The sequence below is a fragment of the Dermacentor albipictus genome, chromosome 6, assembly GCF_038994185.2.
Source record: "Dermacentor albipictus isolate Rhodes 1998 colony chromosome 6, USDA_Dalb.pri_finalv2, whole genome shotgun sequence".
Classification (NCBI taxonomy): Eukaryota; Metazoa; Arthropoda; class Arachnida; order Ixodida; family Ixodidae; genus Dermacentor; species Dermacentor albipictus.
Window position 1 is genome coordinate 61844777 of NC_091826.1, and position 22059 is coordinate 61866835.

The following is a 22059-nucleotide window of genomic DNA, read 5'->3' on the forward strand; positions in this document are numbered from 1 at the left end:
TTAAGGCTGCCTAGCGGCGATCACAGAGAAAAGTGTTACGTCTCCAAACGGCAATGCACATTTTTTAGGGGGTGCTTCCCACGAAGCTACCAGTCGGCCAGCGCCCGCCTAGATGACGACGAGATGCGGCTCCTGGCGGGTCAGCACACACGTGACAGCAGCCGCCGCATACTGTGGAAGCGGTGATGACCGTCAAGGCCAGGCTTCTCAACTCGCTACCCGCTAACCTTTGCGCAGAGCCCACTAATAGATGCAACGGGTCAACGGTGTCGACTTGAATGGTTTGAATGGTTTATTTCATCATCAGTTCAGCACTATTCAGATAACTGCCGCGTGCTTGCGTCGAATGCGCGGCCGATCGCGCTACATCGGAGGCGGAGTCCGGCGAACTAGTGCGACGTCGTGGGTGCGTGCTAAGACGCTGGTTCCGTTCGGACACGTAGCGAGATGAGACATGCAAAGTCATTCGACACGGAGTGCGCTCCCATAATCCGTGGAGCGTTGCGAGTTGTATATATGTAAAATAAAACAATTCGCTTCCTTGCAACCTCCCGACCTCATCTCCTCAACAACAACCAACTTACGGCGATATAGACGCACAACGGCATGGGTCCACTTAGCTTAGAGTGACGCCTCGGTGTAGCACAGGCCACCTACTACATTTTTTAAATTATGGGGTTTTACGTGCCAAAACCACTTCCTGATTATGAGGCACGCCGTAGTGCAGGACTCTGGAAATATCGGCCTCCTGGGATTCTTTAACGTGCACCAAAATCTAAGCACACTGGTGTTTTCGCATTTCGCCCCCATCAAAATGCGGCCGCCGTGGCCGGGATTCGATCCCGCTGCCTCGGGCTCAGTAGCCTAATAACATAGCCACTTGGCAACCAAGGCGAGAGGTACCACGTTTAAGGCACTCCGACGGCGTAGGCAAGCAACCCATAGCTTGGCGCCTGAGTCCAAGCCATCTACCCTACCAACCGGATCGCATCAATAAACAGAAAAAAAAAGATGGGGATGCTTTTCGAACGCGTAGTCGCTGAACATTTCTGTCCCCCTCATTTTATTGAAAATGAGCGTTCACTACAAATTACTGGAGTCATCTCTTCTGGCAACTATGAACCCGTAAGCATTGCCGAGGATAAAATAGCGCAATACGAAGGGCAAAAAGCAAGATGAAATAACAAGAGCGCACTCTGTTCTTCGCATTGCGTTATTTCATTCCTGGAAATGCTACACCAAACAGCCCACGCTTAGTCCGCCAGCTGCGCGGGCACAACTGCAGTCACAAACACTACGTGAAAGAAAGCACCCATTTCGTACATTCCCTGGCATGCGATCCTACAGTGTCGTTATTCTTGTTTGTTCACTATCGCGGATGTGATCACTATGGCAAAATTTCGCGTGTAGCACCGGACACGTCAAGTGCACGGCCTCCTCGAGCTTTGCAATGAGAGCGTTGAACTTCGGGGATTCCAATCATCTGCGCAACCTATTGATTGTAGCAGCAAACACGTCGATGTCTGTTGTACGGTCGGCAGTGATCCTTCGACTGCGCAAAAAACAGAGCGCCAGGAATGCGGCTTTCCGTAGACACCAACGTGTCTCGTGTCCCACACTAGAAGTCTCGCAATAGTTATCGTATCCTCGTAGCCAGACAAGCAAGAAGGCCGACATTGTGTCGGCCATGGAATTGATGAAGGCGCTTATTTCGTTGACGTAGGACTTTTACTAGCGCACTTCCTGTGTGATCCGTGGCTATTCAAAAAATAAATATGCTTGCTTCAATAAGACTACTGCCTACGCTTCCTGTAACCACAATGTTGCATCGCTTGCGATGGGACGCTATGGAACAGCACTCTCCGCGTTTGCGCGTGTTTTTTGAATAGCACTCGGCTAAGCTTGAAATCAGGGAAAACGTGTAATTATTGTGTTTAGAGAAGAGTTCCACTAACAACACCATCTATCTGTTTCTTCAGCGCCATTCACATTTATGTCACTAGTTATATTCGCTTTTTATAATGGTTATGCATCTCCTATTTACCTTGACACAATTTCCCTGATAATGCTGATACACCGAGCGGGCTCGCATGAAAACACTTAAAAAATAAAACAGTGATAAATTGAACGCGCTGATAAAACCTAGACTAACATTGCCAGCAAAATTCTGGGACTATTTGCATGGCAACACAACTACGGAAGCTCCGCTCGCATAGCTTTGGCTGGGCTGCCGATGTAAATGTATACGCGCTTTCATGTATGTTTCGTGTATACGTTGTTTTATGTAAGTGTATACGTAGCTTTCATTGAAGCCCATGCGTTCAGATTAGTGGTTTATAAGCCGTTAATGGGGCTTAGCGTCATCTATGTGAGAAATGGACACTTCTCGGCAGAAAAATATGTTATAAAGCGGAAGTGGACGAGAAAAACGTTCAGCAGCGCTGTGAGCTTCCAAAACCTATGCGCACAACAATCAAAATTCGCGGACAACATATCGGTGCACAGCTGCCACAATACTAGAGTAACTATAGAATGTACGAACATACTGTAACTTGCCGCAGAACCAAAATATAGGTAAGTCTTTAGCCCAAACATCAAAGGTTGCTGCTTGCGTTGCGTATATCGAAAAAATATATCCTCCTTTTATTTTTGATTGCTAGGCCGGTACGTGTGTCCTGGTTGTCACAGTGAGTTTCAAGGACTTTTTAAAAAAACAGTGATAGGTGTTTCGAACAACTTGAAACGCTTTATGTTCCGCCCTTTTTCACGATCGCAGGAAATATGCATGCGCGCAAACCTTAGCGCAGACGTAACTTAGAAACTTATCTGAAGCCCTGCAAAGCGCGCAGTTTGTTGTGCGTTAAACAACTTTGAGCTGTAAAGTGGGAAGGTGACTCTGGCACATCAATCATCAATGAATAAATAAATTAATAAATCACACGAAACGCGTCCTGAAGAGGGCGGAAAACGCGGAGTGCGCAAGGAAAGAACCTACTTTTTTGCGAGTGGCCTGAAGTCTTGCCTGCGGGAAAGCTCATCCTCTGGACGTACCCCTTCCGTACCTGTGGGTATCATGAAGTGCGAGCGCGTCGGTGAAGGCAGTCGCGCGAAGACCGCTGAAGCCGACGCTTGTCCGGTGGTGGTTACTCGCTTTCCGTGAAAATTTTTCCACTGAACATGCTGACTCAGAACGTTGCATAGCTCGGAAACACCACACGCTCAGCAAGCGAAAAATTAACGCCACTGGAATTCACAAAGCGCACGGAGGAGTAAAACACGAAACCATTCCAGGCCGGGCGTATCGCAGCCATTTAACTTTACTACGAGCACGCTTTAGCACACCGGGGTGAACGCCCCCTTTTTCTTTATAGTGGCGCTAACAAAAAGATATGTTTATTAATGCTGAAACAAAACGTAAACATATTTTCTGTGTGCAGGACATCTGTTTTAACACTTATTAGGAATTGAAATTTTGTTCAAATAAAGCAATGATTCTGAGTTTTTCTTCTTTGCTTTCTTTTTTACCACATGGTCTGGGAATTCAAAAAGAACCCGCCGGCAACGCCTATCGAAGCAGCAACAGAAGACCAGTGGGAGGCCCAACTGACAAGCCCCAAACTTGAGAACCAAGTTCGGCTGTGAACAGAGACCAGGCTATCAGCACAGGGCCACAGCCAGCTGGAATAGGGTGACCCCCCACCTTCGGGCATCAACAGCTTGGTCTCCGAAATAAAGTTTATTCACTCGCACTCAGCTGTCTTCTTTTTTTTTATTAAAAACAGTTTTTTTTTCGTAATTGCGTTTGTCCCTTATTTACCCTAGTACCGCTTCAACAGCAACTACCTTTATTCTTTCTTTCTTTCTTTATTGATTCATTTAAGACAATCAACAGATTGTCTTAGGGGACACGGCTAAAGGCAAACATTTGACTGACTAGGCCGTGCCACCCGTACATTGGCAGCAAAATAGCAGTGGCAGGCTTTAAGGAGGTCACACATGAAATTAAAATAGTACACATTTTCCAACACCTGAGTACACAATTCGCGTAAGAAGAAAGAAAAAAGGTTAAAGTTTACACAGTCTTCTAAGAACAACAGCAAAGACAAGAAAAAAAAAGCCATCTAAGAAATTTTCTATCATCATCATCATCATCAGCCTGGTTACGCCCACTGCAGGGCAAAGGCCTCTCCCAAACTTCTCCAACAACCCCGGTCATGTACTAATTGTGGCCATGCCGTCCCTGCAAACTTCTTAATCTCATCTGCCCACCTAACTTTCTGACGCCCCCTGCTACGCTTCCCTTCCCTTGGGATCCAGTCCGTAGCCCTTAATGACCATCGGTTATCTTCCCTCCTCATTACATGTCCTGCCCATGCCCATTTCTTTTTCTTGATTTCAGCTAAGATGTCATTAACTCGCGTTTGTTCCCTCACCCAATCTGCTCTTTTCTTATCCGTTAACGTTGTCGTCGTCGTCGTGGGTCCCATTGGTACTGCATAAATCTCTATGGAACTCCTCAGCCACTTGAACTATCTCATCCATATTAGTAATGATATTGCCGGCTTTGTCTCTTAACGCATACATCTGATTCTTGCCAATTCCTAGTTTGCCAAACCCTTACCGCCTTTGATGTCTTTCAAAATAGCCCTCCCCCGGCCTAGGTCACGGCGAATCGGTCACGTGATATTTCGGCGTACGCGGGAGCGTTTGGTGGGCAAAAAGCGCGCCGCGAGGGCGTTGGCACATGCCGCCAGCTTTGCGTGTAGCGGGTGCGCTCCCCTCTCTCTCTCTCTCTCTCTCTCTCTGCCTTTTTGTGTGAGATTTATGCGCGTTCACCGGGCCGGTACGTCATACAGGTGAGTTGCTGCGCAGCTAGATGCGTAAATCGCACGAAAGATGTTAGTGCGATCGGGATTTTAAAGCGCAAGCATTCTAGGGCTACCTGCCTAAGAAATCTGCCCCTCTTTATGTAATGCTTGACACGACGTGGTCGTACACATGGGTCGTACACAGGTTGCTGCAGCTGACTTTAGCCAGAGTTTACAAATGTGCCGGTGCACTCTAAGACGACGCGATCAAGTGCATGTTGCTCACTTTTGTATGTATATAGTGTGTCATGCTTTTTTTGTATTTTGCTTCATCAGATAATTTTTCAACATTAAATAACCAAATTGTGAAGCAGCGAAGTTCGACGAAAAAATTCCGATTAGAAAGTTTTTAATATATGGGGTTTAACGTGCCAAAACCACTTTCTGATTATGAGGCACGCCGTAGTGGAGGACTCCGGAAATTTAGACCACCTGGGGTTCTTTAACGTGCACCTAAATCTAAGTACACGGGTGTTTTCGCATTTCGCCCCCATCGAAATGCGGCCGCCGTGGCCGGGATTCGATCCCGCGACCTCGTGCTCAGCAGCCTAACACCATAGCCACTGAGCAACCACGGCGGGTGATTAGAAAGTTGTAGATCGCTTTGCGAATCGTCCGATTAGACCACTTCGAGTAGAACTGATAGTTGGGCGAGTTGGTACGAATTCATAGTGAAATATTTAGCGCGCAAAATCGACAAGGACACAGTGAGCTCGTGTGTCCCCCTTCACTGTGTCCTTGTTGATTGTGCGCGCTAAATATTTCACTGTGAGACCATTTCGAAACTTCTATTAAGTATTAATGTTTGTGAGCTTAATGAAATCGGAACTGACGCGGAACGAACTGAACTTACTGACGCGGAAAGCGTCGTCGCAAGCCGATGTCCAGTTGAAAGGGACGGCTTTTTGGAGAAGACATGTTAGGGGGTACACCACGTCGGCGAATCTTGGGACGAAGCGACGAAAATACGAGCACAGGCCCGCGAAATACAAAAAGAAAGAATATCACGTGACATGCCCGCTGGCGCGCCATGATTGCATACACTCGTAAACTGTCCCCGCACAAATAAACATAGCACCTAGCAGGGCGTGCTGCCTCCTAAAAGGCGACAAGGCAGCGAAAAAGGCGTTGGCTGTGCGAGTTATGCCAATGACGTGCTTCCTGGTTCTTCCCTCGCGGCGGTTCATGATAGCGATAAGCAGACGCAGGGGCAGCACAGCCGGCTACATGCTATGTTCGTTTGTGCGCTGAACGCTTGGGAGCAGCGCCATCACGACGCGCCAGCGGGCATGTCAGGGGGTGTTTTTTTCGTATTTCGCGGGCATCCTCAGTAAGCTGAAAAACACTAATATTTAATATATAGAAAGACCAAAACTCCTTTCTTTACGCTTTGCAACCCGCTCTGCAACTACAACAATTTTTTTTTTCCTAGCTTCGTTGCTTCAGAAGTTGGTTACTTAATCTTGGCTAATTATCTAACCCAGCAAAACACAAAAAATAGCGCGACACACTATATACAAAAGTGAGCAACACGCATCGGTCGCGTCGCCTTAGAGGGCATCGGCATATCCACAAACTCTGGCCAAAGTTAGCTGAAACATCCCGTATGTTAAAATGCCTTACAATTACGTTTGACTGCTCAGATTTGATTACCACTATATATAGGGAGTACTGAAGAAGCACTAAGTGTAATTAAGCCTAATGAAATACTAATACGAATAGTTATGATGAAGGTAATAAGGCTAAATAAAACTACTTAACAGTAATGAAGGTAAGGATACCTAATGGAGTTATTTATTACTAATTACTACTGATTTCTTAATAATTCGTTATTCGGCTAATTTAACATGTTTTCAGGCTAGTTCATTTAGACTAATAAAAATAATTAATAATTCGGATTAAGATAATTAAGAGCAATTACGAATAATTAGGTCTATTAGTAAGTTGCTTTATTAAGCAAACGTCGCTGTCGTACGACCACACGTGTGCAGATGCGTCTGATATGTATAAGTGCAAGATGAGCGCCTGGAAAGAATGCCTACGCACTATCTGATGAGTCCAACTAGGGAGTTTCTGCAGTAATTCCTTTTCTGGTCATTAAAAGGTGAGAGGCGACGACAAAGCTGGGCGCCGGCAACGCGCCGCAACAAACGGCAGCCATCAGACGCCGACTGAATATGCGCTGTTCACTAGCGGCTTTTCTCAAAAACTCAGAAATAAGCGGCTTCTGCCTTGGCAGTGTCGTGCTTCGTCCATTGCGAATTTCATCTTGGGGTTTCGTCCCGAAACCATGATACGATTAATTAGGCATGCCGTAGTGGGAGATGTCCACTGGTTATGCAACGCTTTTCGGCCAAAGCTTGGCCACCAACATGTGGATTGACCGTGGTACTGCCACAGGAAGTTGTCGCCGGGTATACCTAAGCGCCTCCGGCCGATTCTGACGCACGGGGCAGGTCTCATCTCGCGCGCCTTAATGCGTTGGCATCCTTAGGGCACTTCACGTACTTTCCAAAGGCTATGAACGTATCTATCTATCTATGCTTGGATCTATGTCGTATAGAGGTAATAAAAAGAGATAAACAGGCCTAAAGAATGCTGGCCTATGTATACGTATCGATAGGTTATCGAGGCGTACCACATATCGAAGCGTAGGCCATCCTTTTTGAGGTACTTCACCCATGTTTATCAAAACTAGAACAAGATGAAAGCGGGAGCAGACGTATCGACAAGTGGACTTGTCTTTTTCAAGGTAAGATATGCTTGAAAAAGACGAGTCCACTTGTCGAAACGTTGGCTCCCGCTTTAACCTTGTTCTCGTTTCGCTCATCGTCATGAATTTCCATCCTCCACCTTCTTCGTCTTTTGCCTTTATCCATGCTTGTAACTTTGATACTACAATGTGCTACTCTATCTGCAGGCCCCTTCTTGAGTTAGGACTTTACGTTCGTATATATATATGCATGTTTGTATGTGTTTCGCCGCCTATCTGAGTTATTGGTTAGTCCGGGGTCTCATGGGTGGCACATCGGGCTGCTTTGCTGAAGTAACAGCGTTTGAAACTAGTCATCGGGTCAACTTGGGTCTGTGAGTATACGGCACTGTGTACGAAAGTTGCACGCTGGGTTTGTTGAGATCTCTTAGCTCCAAATGCGTGCGTAGTATGTGTCCTTCTTTTGTCCTGTTTCGGGTTCGCTACGCCTTCTTGCCTCCGCGATGTGAACATACGTGACACTCTTAAAAGAACCTCATTCACAACGACATGGATCACTGTAAATGCGCGACTCAGTATGTACCCTTGTTCAACAGAAGTCTTTGACACCGATTTAGAGCACTGGGTGTGGGCCACTCAGTCTCTCCTGCTCTTCCATGACGTCTTTGACGCCCACTTGGGCCACTGCGTATGTGCCAGTAGGTGTGTGCCGCTCTTCAATAAACCTCTCTGACGCCAACTTGGGTAATGACATATGTGCCACTTGGGATGCGCTGCTCTACAACGGCGACAAAAAAGATCCCTTAATTTTCCCCGACGCTGAGCGAAATCGAGCCCACGTCACCAGGCTTCCCCAAGCACAGCAAACCCACGCACTGGTAGGTTGCGCCACAAACGTACTGTTTACGTAGCACTTTTTCAAAGGACGCCTTTCAGGCCGACGCTTTGGCAAGCTACGCCATGAATGTGCTGTGTATTGCCGCACTTCAGAGAACCTCGCTTGCCAACTTATGTCACAGAGTGGGTCCCATTGAGTGCGCGGCAAGCGAGGGGACAATCCTCAGCGTTCTCAGGCACTGGCGCGCCACGATTCTCGTCTCGGAGGCTACGTAACGACTTCTCGGCAGTGCCACTAGATGTCTCCGCGTGTCCAGAAAGAAGCGCGTGAGAGAGAAGCCTGGCTGCCGCATGAAGCATTTCTAGGCGTTCGTATGCGCCGGCACATCATGCATTTCGGAGGCCACGCCCAGGCTTCGTGGTAGCGCCGCTAGTTGGCGTCGAGTGTTCTTGGGGCAGCGCGATAGAGGAAGCCAGATGCAGTACACGTGTCCTATATGACTCGTTTTGACGGTGACAATACTTTGTTTCGCTATATTCAGTCAAAGGTAACGCATTAGCGTTGACCCTCATCGTAAGATGGGGTATGCAATTTCTTTATCTTTTCTTTAATGAGCACCTGATTCCGTATTTTGTTAATTATTTCCACGTTCATGATGAGCAGTTGTTTAGCTCTCCGTCAAAGAAGATGGGGAAAGCAGTGGCGCTGTCCATCTCACTTGACTGATTTTACTTTAACCGATAATCATAGAGAAAAGAATTGAACAAGAGCGGACACTCGGCGAAAATTGGAAACAGGAAACACGTCACGCTATACTTTTAACATCGACGAATTGGGGTCGCGAGCATCGAGAAAAAGAAGAATGTGAAATGAGATTAACAGCAATTGTTTAATTTATTTTATTCTTTCCCGGAAAAATTAAAAATATCTGCGTATAAATTAAGTTAAACTTTGCGGCTTACTTCCGTTGCCTAGCGACAGGCGAACCGGCGAATGACGAGGCAGATGTTTGCGTCATTCGTCAGACACGCCGCCGAAGCGAGAGCGACCGGCCGTGTATCTGAGCGTTGGACTGTTTGCTCACCCGTGTGACTGTTTTTCTGTTTTGGGATTTAGCCTGGTTTCATGGGCACCCGGCGAATTCTAGCGTTCGTTCGGAACTGCGACATGACGAAATTGCACTATTGGACAACGGCAAGGTGAGAAACTTTCTTTGACAGTCTGCGACGCATTTCGAGCAATTAGGCTTATCTGGCACCTAGTCTAGACTTGTGATGCAGTTAACGAAAAACAGCGTGGCCGTCGTGGAGCAGTTAATTTTAATTAAAGAATCGTACTGGGAGATGTTTGCGACGCTTCCTGTAAGCCTTAACTAATTTTAACTAATTTCAGTAGTTTTTGGGCACGCTGACGCTAGCATAGACGCTAGTCGCACAGGGTGCTGTGACGCAGTTTCGCGTGTACTGAATGTGACAAGTGACAAGTTTCGGCCATATTGGCGCTTTCGCTGACCCCCAACATTATTGTGACTAAATTGGTAACTTTTTGGGGTACTTTTCAAGCGCAGTGGGTGCGCCTGGCGCTGCGACGCAGTTAGCGAAAAGCAGCTCTGCCGTGGTGCGCGGTTTCGCGCTTTAATGCACTGACAAGTTCATGGCGCTTTTCTTTCTCTGACGCCCAACATTGTTGAAAATTATTTTGAGGCCCGCTCGCCGCGCCTGTCGTGACGCAGCAAAAAGCAGCTCGGCCTTCGCGCTTTAATGCATCTAGCAAGATAAATTTGCGGCCCTTCCTCTGGCGCCCAACGTTACTGTAACTTATGTTTTGTTAAATTAAAAATGTTAAAGCTAATTGCCTTTGTTCGTAATCTCGTCCGTTCGCCGCTTTCGCGCATGTCGCCTCTTCAAGCGCTTTACATCAATGACACATGCTTGTCATTTACGTTTCTCAACAGATGTCCTCCTGTAGTGGCTCGTACGGCAGTTACTGTTGTGTACAGTGGTGCCAAACAATGGAAGAACGAGAAAGAAGCCCGGCACCAGTTTTTTTCGTATCCCACAGGACAGCAGGTTTGTTGTGTTGCAATTTAGCAGCGCACTGTTTCTGCTGCTTTAATGAAAATATCCAGCAATGTCGCCCGATTATAACATTTATTTAGCTGAAGTAATCCAGTGAGGGGCATAATGTGTACGCTCTGGAATCAGTTTGGGATTCTTAAAAAATCATGAGCATTTACACATTGCAGCAAATGCATCTTTTTTTTTGTGGTATAAGCGTACCATTGTACCTGTAACTTAAGTGTTGTGTACCTCTTTGTGAGTATCTTGTTATAGAAAATTTGCAAAATGAAACATTCTATCGCATTAAGTGGAACATTCTAGAGGCCCCTACAGCTGTTCGGCAATTTCAAAACTAGTGTACAAATTTTTTTTTTATAACTAATGTAGCGCATTTGAAATTCCTGATTTGTCAAGCATGTACGCACTCATGCAATAAAATGCTTGATGCTTATTGTTTGTGCCATACAACATGCTCTTTTAAAACGTGCGCAGGTCGACGGCATGGGTGGCATATTCCCGCAGAGCCGACCTTATGGAAAAGCCGGCAGGTGTGTTGTACAAGTCATACAGGATATGCAGCGACCATTTCACTGCAAAAGATTTCCTGGACCCAGGTCGCACGCGACTCATTAGAACAGCTGTACCTACAGTTTCCTCAGGTACGCAATAGAGCAAAGTTCCAAGTGTCAGCACTGTCTTGGTGCACTTTGCTGTAGCTCATGTACGTCTCTGTGTCTTCATAGAATTGCTAGTGGTAAGAGTTTTGTGGCAATTATTTCGACCTGAACCAACCTCAGGTGAACATTTTTTTCTATTTAGCTTTTGCAGATGCTGCCGATGTGCCATCTGTTGGAGGTTTCGCTGTTGCATCACATCAAAACACCGTTCCAGAGGACCATCTGGAAAAGTCTATAGGCATCAGCACTATGTTTGAAGACCCTGCTTTGCAAGGTACTTGTAGTGTCCTGTGTTTGCGACTAACACTCAGTGTTGCCAATGAATGTAGGCTGCAGCCGTCCTGCAAGTGAGGAACAAGCTGGTGAGGACGTCCTACATAAGACATGCGAGCAAGGCTCCCTCATGACGGCAAGCCATGCTGCTAAAGGTGAGTTTGGTGTATCAAGTTAAACTTAACAAAGTGGCAATGATGGGTATTTTTCCAGCAAGCCTACAACAGATGTCTGGCTGCAACACCCCTGTGAGCGAGCTAGGTGCAACGACCTCCCAGGTGGATATGTTTGGCAGCAGTTCTACCGAGGATGAGCGTTGTGCTGTTGATGGTAACTATCATACATTTTATAGAGCAGACGCATAGTTCTTTTAACAACATTATTGTTTCAAACCAGGGTGTGTTGAATTTGATTTTTAACTGAATCTGAAAAAGGTTAACCTGGCGATATAGATAAGGCATTTCTCTTTAGAGACTTTTTATGGACTAGTCAATATTTAATTGTTTTTCAGAAATCTCTCTCGACGTCTGTTATACTTTCTGCCTGGAAAACAGCTAAAGTTATTCCGCTATTCAAATATGGTAGTAAGCAGTCCTTACTAAACTACAGACCCATCGTTATAACGTGTCATTCTTGTGAAATACTTCAATGTGTAATTTGCGAACATATTGAATTCTTGGAGTGTAATGGTTTATCTGGTGCTCAGCACGGTTTGGATTTATCACTGCAACCCAGCTTATTGAATTCACTACTGTCGCACAGGCCCCATCAGGCCCTCTATGCAGGTGATCGAATTGATGCTATATTTATTGATATTTCAAACGCTTTCGACACTGTGTTGCACTCTGAATTGTTCAAGAAGCTCACTGTTATTCTTAACAACAAAGTGTTTAACTGGATTTCTTTTTTATCCAATCGGTCTCAGTACGTACTATGACGTACTCTTTAGGTCTTCTCAATCCTCCACATGCAGTGTAACGTCTAGTGTGCCTCGAGGTTCAATATTGGGTGCGCTTCTATTTTTGATCTTAATAAATGATCTAACAAGTAATGTTCCTCTTAGAATCTGCATTAGGCAGATGATTGTGTATTGTACCATACGATTAAAACTCGTCACGATCACATCATCCATAACGACTCGTTTGCATCACTTCAATCATGGTGTGACTTGGCAGATGCAAATCAACTTCCAGAAAGTTGTACCTATGTCATTTACCAAACATTTTCCGCCTTCTCCACTTACCTATTCGTATAACGACTACCCTCTAGGAGATGCTTCACATCGAACTCGTGCAACCTAGTGCTTAGGCTGCTTGCAACGCATATTACGTTCATCCCCACTTAGCACACGACTCCTCACTTATAAAACGATGGTTCGTCCAATACTGAAGTGTGGCTCTGGCGTTTGGAATGCACACAAAATATCTATCAAAAAAAGTGCATCTGACAAGAAAGCTGTGGGCTTCGTTTATCGTTTTGACAGGTATTTTTTGCCCATTTCCCATCTTAGTTTTCAACTTGCCAGTCTCTCTTCTCGTCGTCACTTTGAATCTTTCAGGTTTCTTTATACTCTTACTCCCCACAATTCTCCATTCTCCTTACTTGGCAAGTAAGGGAAATCTAGACCCAATATCACCAGACATCACCATGAGTTGAATACGTCCACTTGTCACCATCATACCGAAGCGTTTAGTCTCCCTGTCCCTTCTGAGATTGCGGAGTGCGCTGCCTGGTTACGCAAGATCTTTACCACTCAATGAATTTCTATTGTACATTAGTCATGATGTTCTGTGCTCTTTATGCTATTCTATGTATTGTATTTCCCCACTCCTGCGATAGCCCTTCTGGGCTGCAGTATATCGAAATAAGTGAAATTAATAATAAAGTCCTTAGTCGACCATAACCTTTGAATAACCATTACATACGAGGTAACTGGAAGGTCAAGGTGCGATATTTAAGAGTACTGTTCAGATTGGAGCACGCTCATCAAGTGCACAATCTTTTAGGATGATTCTTCTTGTGACATATATTTTCCATATATGTGTACTATGATTGTATCATTGTTAAATTGTGTGGTGGACACTGGCACTTCTCATATCAGAAATTGAAGCTTTTATGAATGCTTGTCTGCAGAAGCATGAGCTTTGTAAATGCGTAGAGTGATATCTCTAACAAACTCTGTAAACACATGACGTACAACTTATAAACTATGCAATATTTATTTTGTTTAAAGAGCACAGTGGTATTAACTGTTGATGCTTAGCATTTGGTTAGGTCTTGCTGTGCAAGTTAGGAAATAATTGTCAACGCACAAGCTACCGTTGCTTTGTACTTTCAACTATATTGGCAGTAAGTGAGGTAGGTAATGCAAAATTGTGCCAGGCAAGTTCTTGTTAGCGTTGTAGCTCAAAGGATGCTTGGGATGCATAAGCTGTTTGGGTAATATCTTGCTCTGTGTTTTTGTGCAGATGCCATTTCCGAGGTGTCCCCAAGCGCCAACATTTTCGATTCAGCTGAAAGACCAGTAGGAAACTATCCCGGTAAGTGTTTGGTTCATTTAACGCTAGCCAAAGGCTTTGTGGATTTTCTTCAAGATGGGGGGTGTTCTTGTAATAGTGGTTCATTTTAATAATGGAAAAGTTGAGCAGCCGGAGGAAACTCATATTGTTTGATTTTTGTACTATTTACTCGAACTCCTTCATGAGTATATGCGAGAAAGGCTCCCTCATGGCTTTGACACAAAGCAATTTAGATCTACTTTTAATTGTGTTCATGGAGGCTCTGTGTAGGAATTGTACCTGCGAACAATGGTTATATTTGGTTGAATGTATCGTACTGTTTTACAGTTTCATAATGAGCTGTTCAGTATGAAGTAACCAGTAAATTAGTGTTGTATCAAGAAATTGTCGAATTGTTGTACACGTAGCTTTATTTATGCGTGCATATTTTTTGTATCTTACAGTTGCTTGGAAGAGCGCAGTGAGGAGCTCTCCGTCAACAAAATTTAGGGCGACCGTCCGGCGACTGCAGTCCAAGCTAGCAAGATGCCAGCGGACCATCAAACGGTTGCAGAAGAAGCAGAGCAAGCTACCGCCATCCATTTCGAAGGCACTGGGCATTATTCGTCCATCAGTGACAGAGGAGGTTTTTAAGCTTTTGTGTACACACCTGCGATTGCAGCAGAGGGGAAAAGGCAAGCGCTTCCCTATCTGGCTCAAAAAGTTTGCCTTGCATTTGAACTTCCGTGGACCCCGTGCATACCGTTTTTTGGCACCAATTTTCTCTTTGCCAACACAGCGTACTCTGAGACGCTGGTTGTGCAACTTTAGGATGTCACCAGGAGTGATTCCCGGAATTATTCAAAGTATTTCTGCTAGCACTCACGCATGGAATGAGCGCGACCGAGTATGCACCCTCATGTTTGATGAAATAGCTTTGAAAAAGAACTTATCCTATGATGCCGGTGAAGATATTGTGCACCCGCCGTGGTTGCTCAGTGGCTATGGTGTTAGGCTGCTGAGCACGAGGTCGCGGGATCGAATCCCGGCCACGGCGGCCGCATTTCGATGGGGGCGAAATGCGAAAACACCCGTGTACTTAGATTTAGGTGCACGTTAAAGAACCCCAGGTGGTATAAATTTCCGGAGTCCTCCACTACGGCGTGCCTCATAATCAGAAAGTGGTTTTGGCACGTTAAACCCCATATATTAAAAAAAAATTAAATTATTATTAAGATATTGTGCATGGGTTTGCAGATGATGGCATCGAGCGGTCATCAAGTATTGCCGACAGAGCCATGGTTGTGCTTCTGGCAGGTATATCTAAGAGGTGGGTTCAGCCAGTCGCATTTACGATAGGGCATGTTTTGACATCGGCAAATGTTATTGATAAATTACTAATCTCGATTATTGAGCAACTTAAAGCCGTCAGAATTGTTGTCAAAGCGGTAATCTGTGACCAAGGCACGTCAAATGTCAGCTTGGCGCATAAATTGGGCATCACGATTGCGAAACCATATTTTGAAGTTCTAGGCGAGAGAGTTTATTTTATTTTTGATGTACCTCATTTGATCAAAACGACCCGCAACAATCTCCAAGCACATGAGTTGCTCATTGGGAAAGAAGTTGTGAATTGGTCGCATATTGAACAACTGTACAAATCCACACATGAACTAAGGTTACGATTGGCTCCAAAGCTAACAGAGCGGCACATATACCAAAGGCCATTTTGTAACATGAAAGTCAGCAGAGCTGTACAAGTCCTGAGCTCATCAGTTAGTATTGCAATTATGACATTGGTTTATGTAAATGAGCTTTCCTCTTCAGCTGTAGCTACAGCAAACTTTTGTGACCGTATGGATAAGCTATTCGACACATTGAACAGCTCCAGCCCCCATAGGAATGCTCAGAAATACAGATATGCCATAAAAAAGGGGCAAAATGAATTAATTAAATTTCTGAAAGAACAGCTTCCATGGATTGCTTCTTGGAAATTTTCTGGCAAGCGTCAGCCGCAAACAATCACTGGCTGGCAGATAACAATTCAGGCTGTCATCCATCTTTGGGACGATCTCTCGGCCAATTACAACTTCATCTATCTGCTAACTCGTAGGCTCCAACAGGACCCACTAGAGAACATGTTTGGGCACATCAGACAAAAGCACGGTTGCAATACTAACCCAAATGTGTCTCAGTTCATTTGTGGTTTAAAGCATATTTGTATTCAGAAAGCCTTCAAACTCTCTGAGCAGGGCAACGTAGAAGAAGATAGATCTAAACTCCTCCATGAAGTGTCGCCGTTCTCTCTAAATAGCACCTCTCTGGTTGATGTAGTCGAATCAGTTGGCCCTGATAACTTTCCGTCTCTCGAAGACATTTCAGTTCTTGCAAAAGACATTCAGTCGCATATCATTGACGATTCAGCAGCATATTACGTGGCAGGCTTTCTGGTCAAAGTGTTCCTGGCAAAATCATTCGAAGGGTGCACTTGCCGACAGTTGCTGCAAGGTGACATAAATTCAGTGAGTGCCGAGCACCAGTATTTTACACTACTGAAGGCTTATCACGTACCGAGCAAACTGTTTGGAAATTTGACAGTGCCATCACAAAGATTGTTCGATTTTGTTAAAGAAATGGAGACCCACTTTCTTGCCGTGATTGAGGCTACAGCGCATCTTGCACATGTGTGTGATGTTTTGTATCAGTATCTGTTTGGTGTGGGGGAAATGGAATTTTGCTGCATTGCATGTCGCCAGAGATTTGTCAAAATGTATTGCCGGATACGTCTGTGTTGGCATGTTCGATTCGTAAACCGCAATTTAGACAAAGTTAGGTTTCATTCATCAGTGTCTGGCGTGCAGCTTGAAAAAGCTAAAGGTTAATGCAGGACTTCTTTTCACCAATGAACATATAATTGGCATTTAAGGTCTGCTAGGGCTCCCTTGCTCAAATTGAATAGCATTTTGGCAGGGTCACACTATTGATACATTACAAGTGTGTGGTGGTGGTGGTAGGTGGAGGGGGGCGGTGGGGGTGGTGGTGGGGGGCGGGGGTGGTTGTGGTGGGTGGTGGCACCCTCCGGAGGTGCAGCAGCTCCTCCGGGGGGAGGGGGGGGGGGGAAATGGCCCTACAGAATGCTATTCCTTGTGAACACGGCACCCACAGCAGGCTCAAAACAATTTCTTTTAACCTTTACCAAGTGCCATAGTATAGAGCAGTGCGCACTGGTGGTTGCCTCAAAAATGTTACTCTTGCCTACGTCCGGCTGAAACGTTTAATGCTTCTATATTGATTTTGCACACCTTACTGAGCTGATAAGGAGTGGGTAAGGATTTAAGCCCAAAGCAATGCAGTTGTCTCAGCAAGACTACTTTGTTAATTGGATATATAACGCCAAAAGTATATGAGGACGTGTGCACGAGGAGGAGGGGGGGGGTTAGGTTGTGGAATGAGGGATGGGGGGGAGGGGGCACGGATTTAAATGTAAAGCAATGCGGTGGTCTCAGCAACACTACTTTGTTAATTGGCTATCTAATGCCAAAAGTATGAGGATGTATTCACGAGGAAGGGGGGTGGGGTTAGCTTGTTGATTGAGGGATGGGGGGAGGGGGCACGGATTTAAATGTAAAGCAATGTGATGGTCTCAGCAACACTACTTTTTTGTGTTAATTGGATATATAATGCCAAAAGCATGACGATGTGTGTGCGAGGGGTGTTAGCGTGTTAGCTTGTGGAACGAGCGATGGGGGAGGGGGCATGGATTTAATTAAGGGCAAAGCAATTTGGTGCTCAGCAACACTGCTTTGTGGGTTAATTGGATACGCAGCGGCGACAGTATACGTGGATATGCGCGTCATTTTTTGCATTTCAGTTTGCTTGCAGCGCGCAAAGTGAATTGCAGATAGATGTATGGTTGGTGTGAAAGCTGCTTTCTTATGAAGCGAGATAAACATTAATTTTTTTCTTTTTCTCTAAGGTTCTGTATTGTATTCAAAGCTTTGTTTTGTATGTATTAGCATTCGTTTTAATGCTCCAAATGGACTGCATACCACGTTTGTTTTATTTTGGGGGTAGAGGCCATGGATGTATATTTAAGTGCAAAGCAATGTGGTGGTCTCAGCAACACTACTTTTTGTGTTAATTGGATATATAATGCCAAAAGCATGACGATGTGTGTGCGAGGGGTGTTGGGGGTGTTAGCTTGTGGAACGAGCGATGGGGGAGGGGGCATGGATTTAATTAAGGGCAAAGCAATTTGGTGCTCAGCAACACTGCTTTGTGGGTTAATTGGATACGCAGCGGCGACAGTATACGTGGATATGCGTGTCATTTTTTGTATTTCAGTTTGCTTGCAGCGCGCAAAGTGAATTGCAGATAGATGTATGGTTGGTGTGAAAGCTGCTTTCTTATGAAGCGAGATAAACATTATTTTTTTCTTTTTCTCTAAGGTTCTGTATTGTATTCAAAGCTTTGTTTTGTATGTATTAGCATTCGTTTTAATGCTCCAAATGGACTGCATACCACGTTTGTTTTATTTTGGGGGTAGGGGCCATGGATGTATATTTAAGTGCAAAGCAATGTGGTGGTCTCAGCAACACTACTTTTTGTGTTAATTGGATATATAATGCCAAAAGCATGACGATGTGTGTGCGAGGGGTGTTGGGGGTGTTAGCTTGTGGAACGAGCGATGGGGGAGGGGGCATGGATTTAATTAAGGGCAAAGCAATTTGGTGCTCAGCAACACTGCTTTGTGGGTTAATTGGATACGCAGCGGCGACAGTATACGTGGATATGCGTGTCATTTTTTGTATTTCAGTTTGCTTGCAGCGCGCAAAGTGAATTGCAGATAGATGTATGGTTGGTGTGAAAGCTGCTTTCTTATGAAGCGAGATAAACATTATTTTTTTCTTTTTCTCTAAGGTTCTGTATTGTATTCAAAGCTTTGTTTTGTATGTATCAGCATTCGTTTTAATGCTCCAAATGGACTGCATACCACGTTTGTTTTATTTTGGGGGTAGAGGGCATGGATGTATATTTAAGTGCAAAGCAATGTGGTGGTCTCAGCAAGACTACATACTAAACTGTGTGTTAATTGGAAACGAAACGCCAAAAATATACGTGGTTGTGCGTGTCATTTTTTGTCTTTCAGTTGGCCGTGCAAAATGAATGGCAAATGTATGATTGGTATGAACGCCGCTTTTTTATGAAGTGAAATAAACATTACTTTTTGTTTTTCTCTAAGCTTCTGTAGTGTACTCATAGCCTCATGCCTTGTGTTATGTATCAGCATTCTTTTTATTACGCCACATGGACTGCACAGTGTTTTATTTTGATGGAATGAAATAAATATGGAATTCCATTGAAAGCTTATCCTAGCATCTCTTTTCTGGAAATGGCACTGTTGTACAAACCCTGCCTGACAGCTGCCTTTCCGTATATTTTCACATCCTACAAAATACTGCTTCCCGCCCTAAGCAGCGCGCGCCTGTAGAAATAAAAAGCACGCGCATTAATGGTACGAAAAGGGGATCAGCGCAGCAGGCGCCACGTGTACCAGCTAGTATTCAAAACGCGCGCGCACAAAACCGAAACCGGAAGTGTGCTTCAGGTTTTAACATCGACGGCTTGGTGCGCTGCAGTCAATTCGGCCGCTGGGCTCTATGGGAGTGTCCCCTCTTATTGTATATTCCTTTCTCTATGCGATAATTCTAGGCTATGCAGCGCTAAGTCCATAGATATTTGGAAATCTATCCCTTTCTTGGCCAATCCCCCATAGTCGACGGACGCAAAAGTGAGACAGTGGAAGAAACGCCGAATGCAGGGAGTCAGAAACAACATACGCTACTTTGAAAAGCCTGAGCACTTGCTCAGGGTAGTCTGCAGATTATGAGTACACATCGCATTAGCATTTTTGTCAATGAAAACATAAATCGCCAGTAACCTATTTTTTCCTGTGTTCTTCGTGTTCTTTAAATTAAAACACCCCAACGCAAGGCAAATATAGTACTGAAACTGTGCTGTTGAAACTTGCGACACGTGTATACCGAAAATTTTATCTAACGCCCCTGAGAATATATGTCAACCGAAGCTGCAGTAAATGCTATGCGTACTATTATTTTTCTTTTCATTGCATATTCACGTTTATGCACCGCACATGTCCTACATGGATAATGGCCCCATCGCCACCATCCCATCGCCATACTCGCCTCGGTAGAATGCACTCGGACGACGCGTTTTATGCCGCCAGCAGCGGTGGCGCTGCAATAACTAACTATCGAATATGGAGGAAGGAAACAAGAGGAGGGAGCACACCTCAACGCGATTGAAGCCGAAATCCGCTGAGCCAGTGGTGGCCCAACACGTGATCGCACGTCAGAAGTGCGTGGTTGGTTTTAGGGTTCCCGCTCCGCGGGCAGAGCTACGGCAGGGCAGCCGAACAAGCGTGCACCGAATGAGAACTGCTGGCACAGCTACTGCGAACCAACAGAGTCGGGAAATCTCATTTCTTGCTCCGTGATCGCGATGCAAGAGGTCACGTGTTGGGCCACCACTGTGGCTACGCGGAGCGTTCCCATGCCAAGGCCGGGTGCGTGACGTAGTGCTCCCCCCTATATTAACGCGACAGCGTTAAGGAGCTCGTGTCGCAGAAAAGCCGGTGTCGTCGGCGTCGGTGTCAGCGTCGGTGTCGGCGTTGGCCGTGAGCGATAAATCCCAGCAGGCACTTCATGAATAACAGCAACACTTCATTTGGGCCTAGTTGGTACATACTTCTGAACTAAACGTAACAGCGCAAACATATAAGACGAGCCACAAAAAGAAAGACACGCCAGTGTGTGTCGTGTCTTTCTTTTTGTGGCTCGTCTTATATGTTTGCGCTGTTACGTTTACTTCATGAATAAAAAACAACTTGCAAGATGGGCTGGGTGGGAATCGAACCATGGCCTCCGGAGTGTGAGACGGCGGCGCTACCACTGAGCCACGAGTTTTTTTTTTCTTTCTTCGACTGAGCCACGAGTTCGATGCTTCAAAGCGGCACAAAAGCGCCTCTAGTGAATGCGGTGTTGCCTTGGAAACGAGCTGTTTCTAAGGCTCAGGCATTCGTCGCTCGCTCAGGCGCACATTTCGTTGCCGCGCCGAACGCTGCGTTGCTCGACGCTCACCGCGTCTGATGCGGGGCGCGTAGTCGCTGCGCCATAGCCCATTGTCTTAAACCCCTTGGCGGGTCGACGGGAACGCTCTCGCGTTCCATTCTTGAAGGCGAAGCTTAAGCGTCCTCCAATTTTTTTTCCTTCCTCCTTGCTATCGAAGGTGCATCGCGTGTAAGGGATGATGATGATGATGATGATGATGATGATGATGATGATGATGATGATGATGATGATGATGGTGGTGGTGGTGGTGGCGGTGGTGGTGGTGGGAGGGGGGGCAAGAAAGGAAAGACGCTTGATTAATGGAAGTGCGTTGCCCGCTCAAATAGGCGCGTAACGCACGCCTGGCGCCTGACCAGACGGCCGCGCCACATCGGTCGTGGGTAGAGCTATGGTGTACTATTTATTTTTTATATATTCCGTTCCATAGATAGCAGTCAACACTGTGGAGGCGAGAGAGAATTCTTGCAGTGGCTTCACTAGCACTTGGGTTTAGTTCGATGTTTTTGGATCGCAATTGTGCGGAACTGTTTTTTATACAAGCTCAATACTGAATGAAACATGTTTTGATCCTTAGAAGCAAGCACACTGTTTTATACGGCTGCTAATGCGTTGGTCTAAATAATTTTATTTTTGTCCCTCTTTGGTTCTAAAGGATTCGAATGGTGGGTCAATTTGCACACACACGATATTTACAATCTGCAAGTGAATCACTAATTATCCTTGTGATCTACATGTTGATCACAAGACTCTCCTTGCTGGCAGTATAAACCTATATAGATAATTGAAATAAATCCTGAGGTATAATTCCGGTCACTCTAAGATTGTAAAGAAGACATTAGCAACTATGGTACTCAATGCAGCACTAAGTAGGTCTTGTTCACATCTGTCAAAGCCAGCCTTTAATGCACAGATTAAGCGTCTAGTGGACACTGTATTTCCGAGCACTGTCATTACATCTGTTTGTAAATATATGGTTTGCAG

General features: G+C 45.3%; 1 protein-coding gene across 1 annotated transcript; it reads left to right on the top strand.

The window, feature by feature from the left end:
* The first annotated feature begins 9199 nt into the window (after positions 1-9199).
* On the top strand, positions 9200-21378 carry LOC139047028 (uncharacterized). The gene is made up of 8 exons (XM_070520967.1): positions 9200-9618; positions 10972-11138; positions 11299-11430; positions 11486-11584; positions 11643-11759; positions 13898-13969; positions 14392-14934; positions 21236-21378. Exons 1-8 carry the CDS (start codon positions 9545-9547, stop codon positions 21376-21378), a joined length of 1347 nt encoding a protein of 448 aa, XP_070377068.1. The 5' UTR covers positions 9200-9544.
* The last annotated feature ends 681 nt before the right edge of the window (positions 21379-22059 follow it).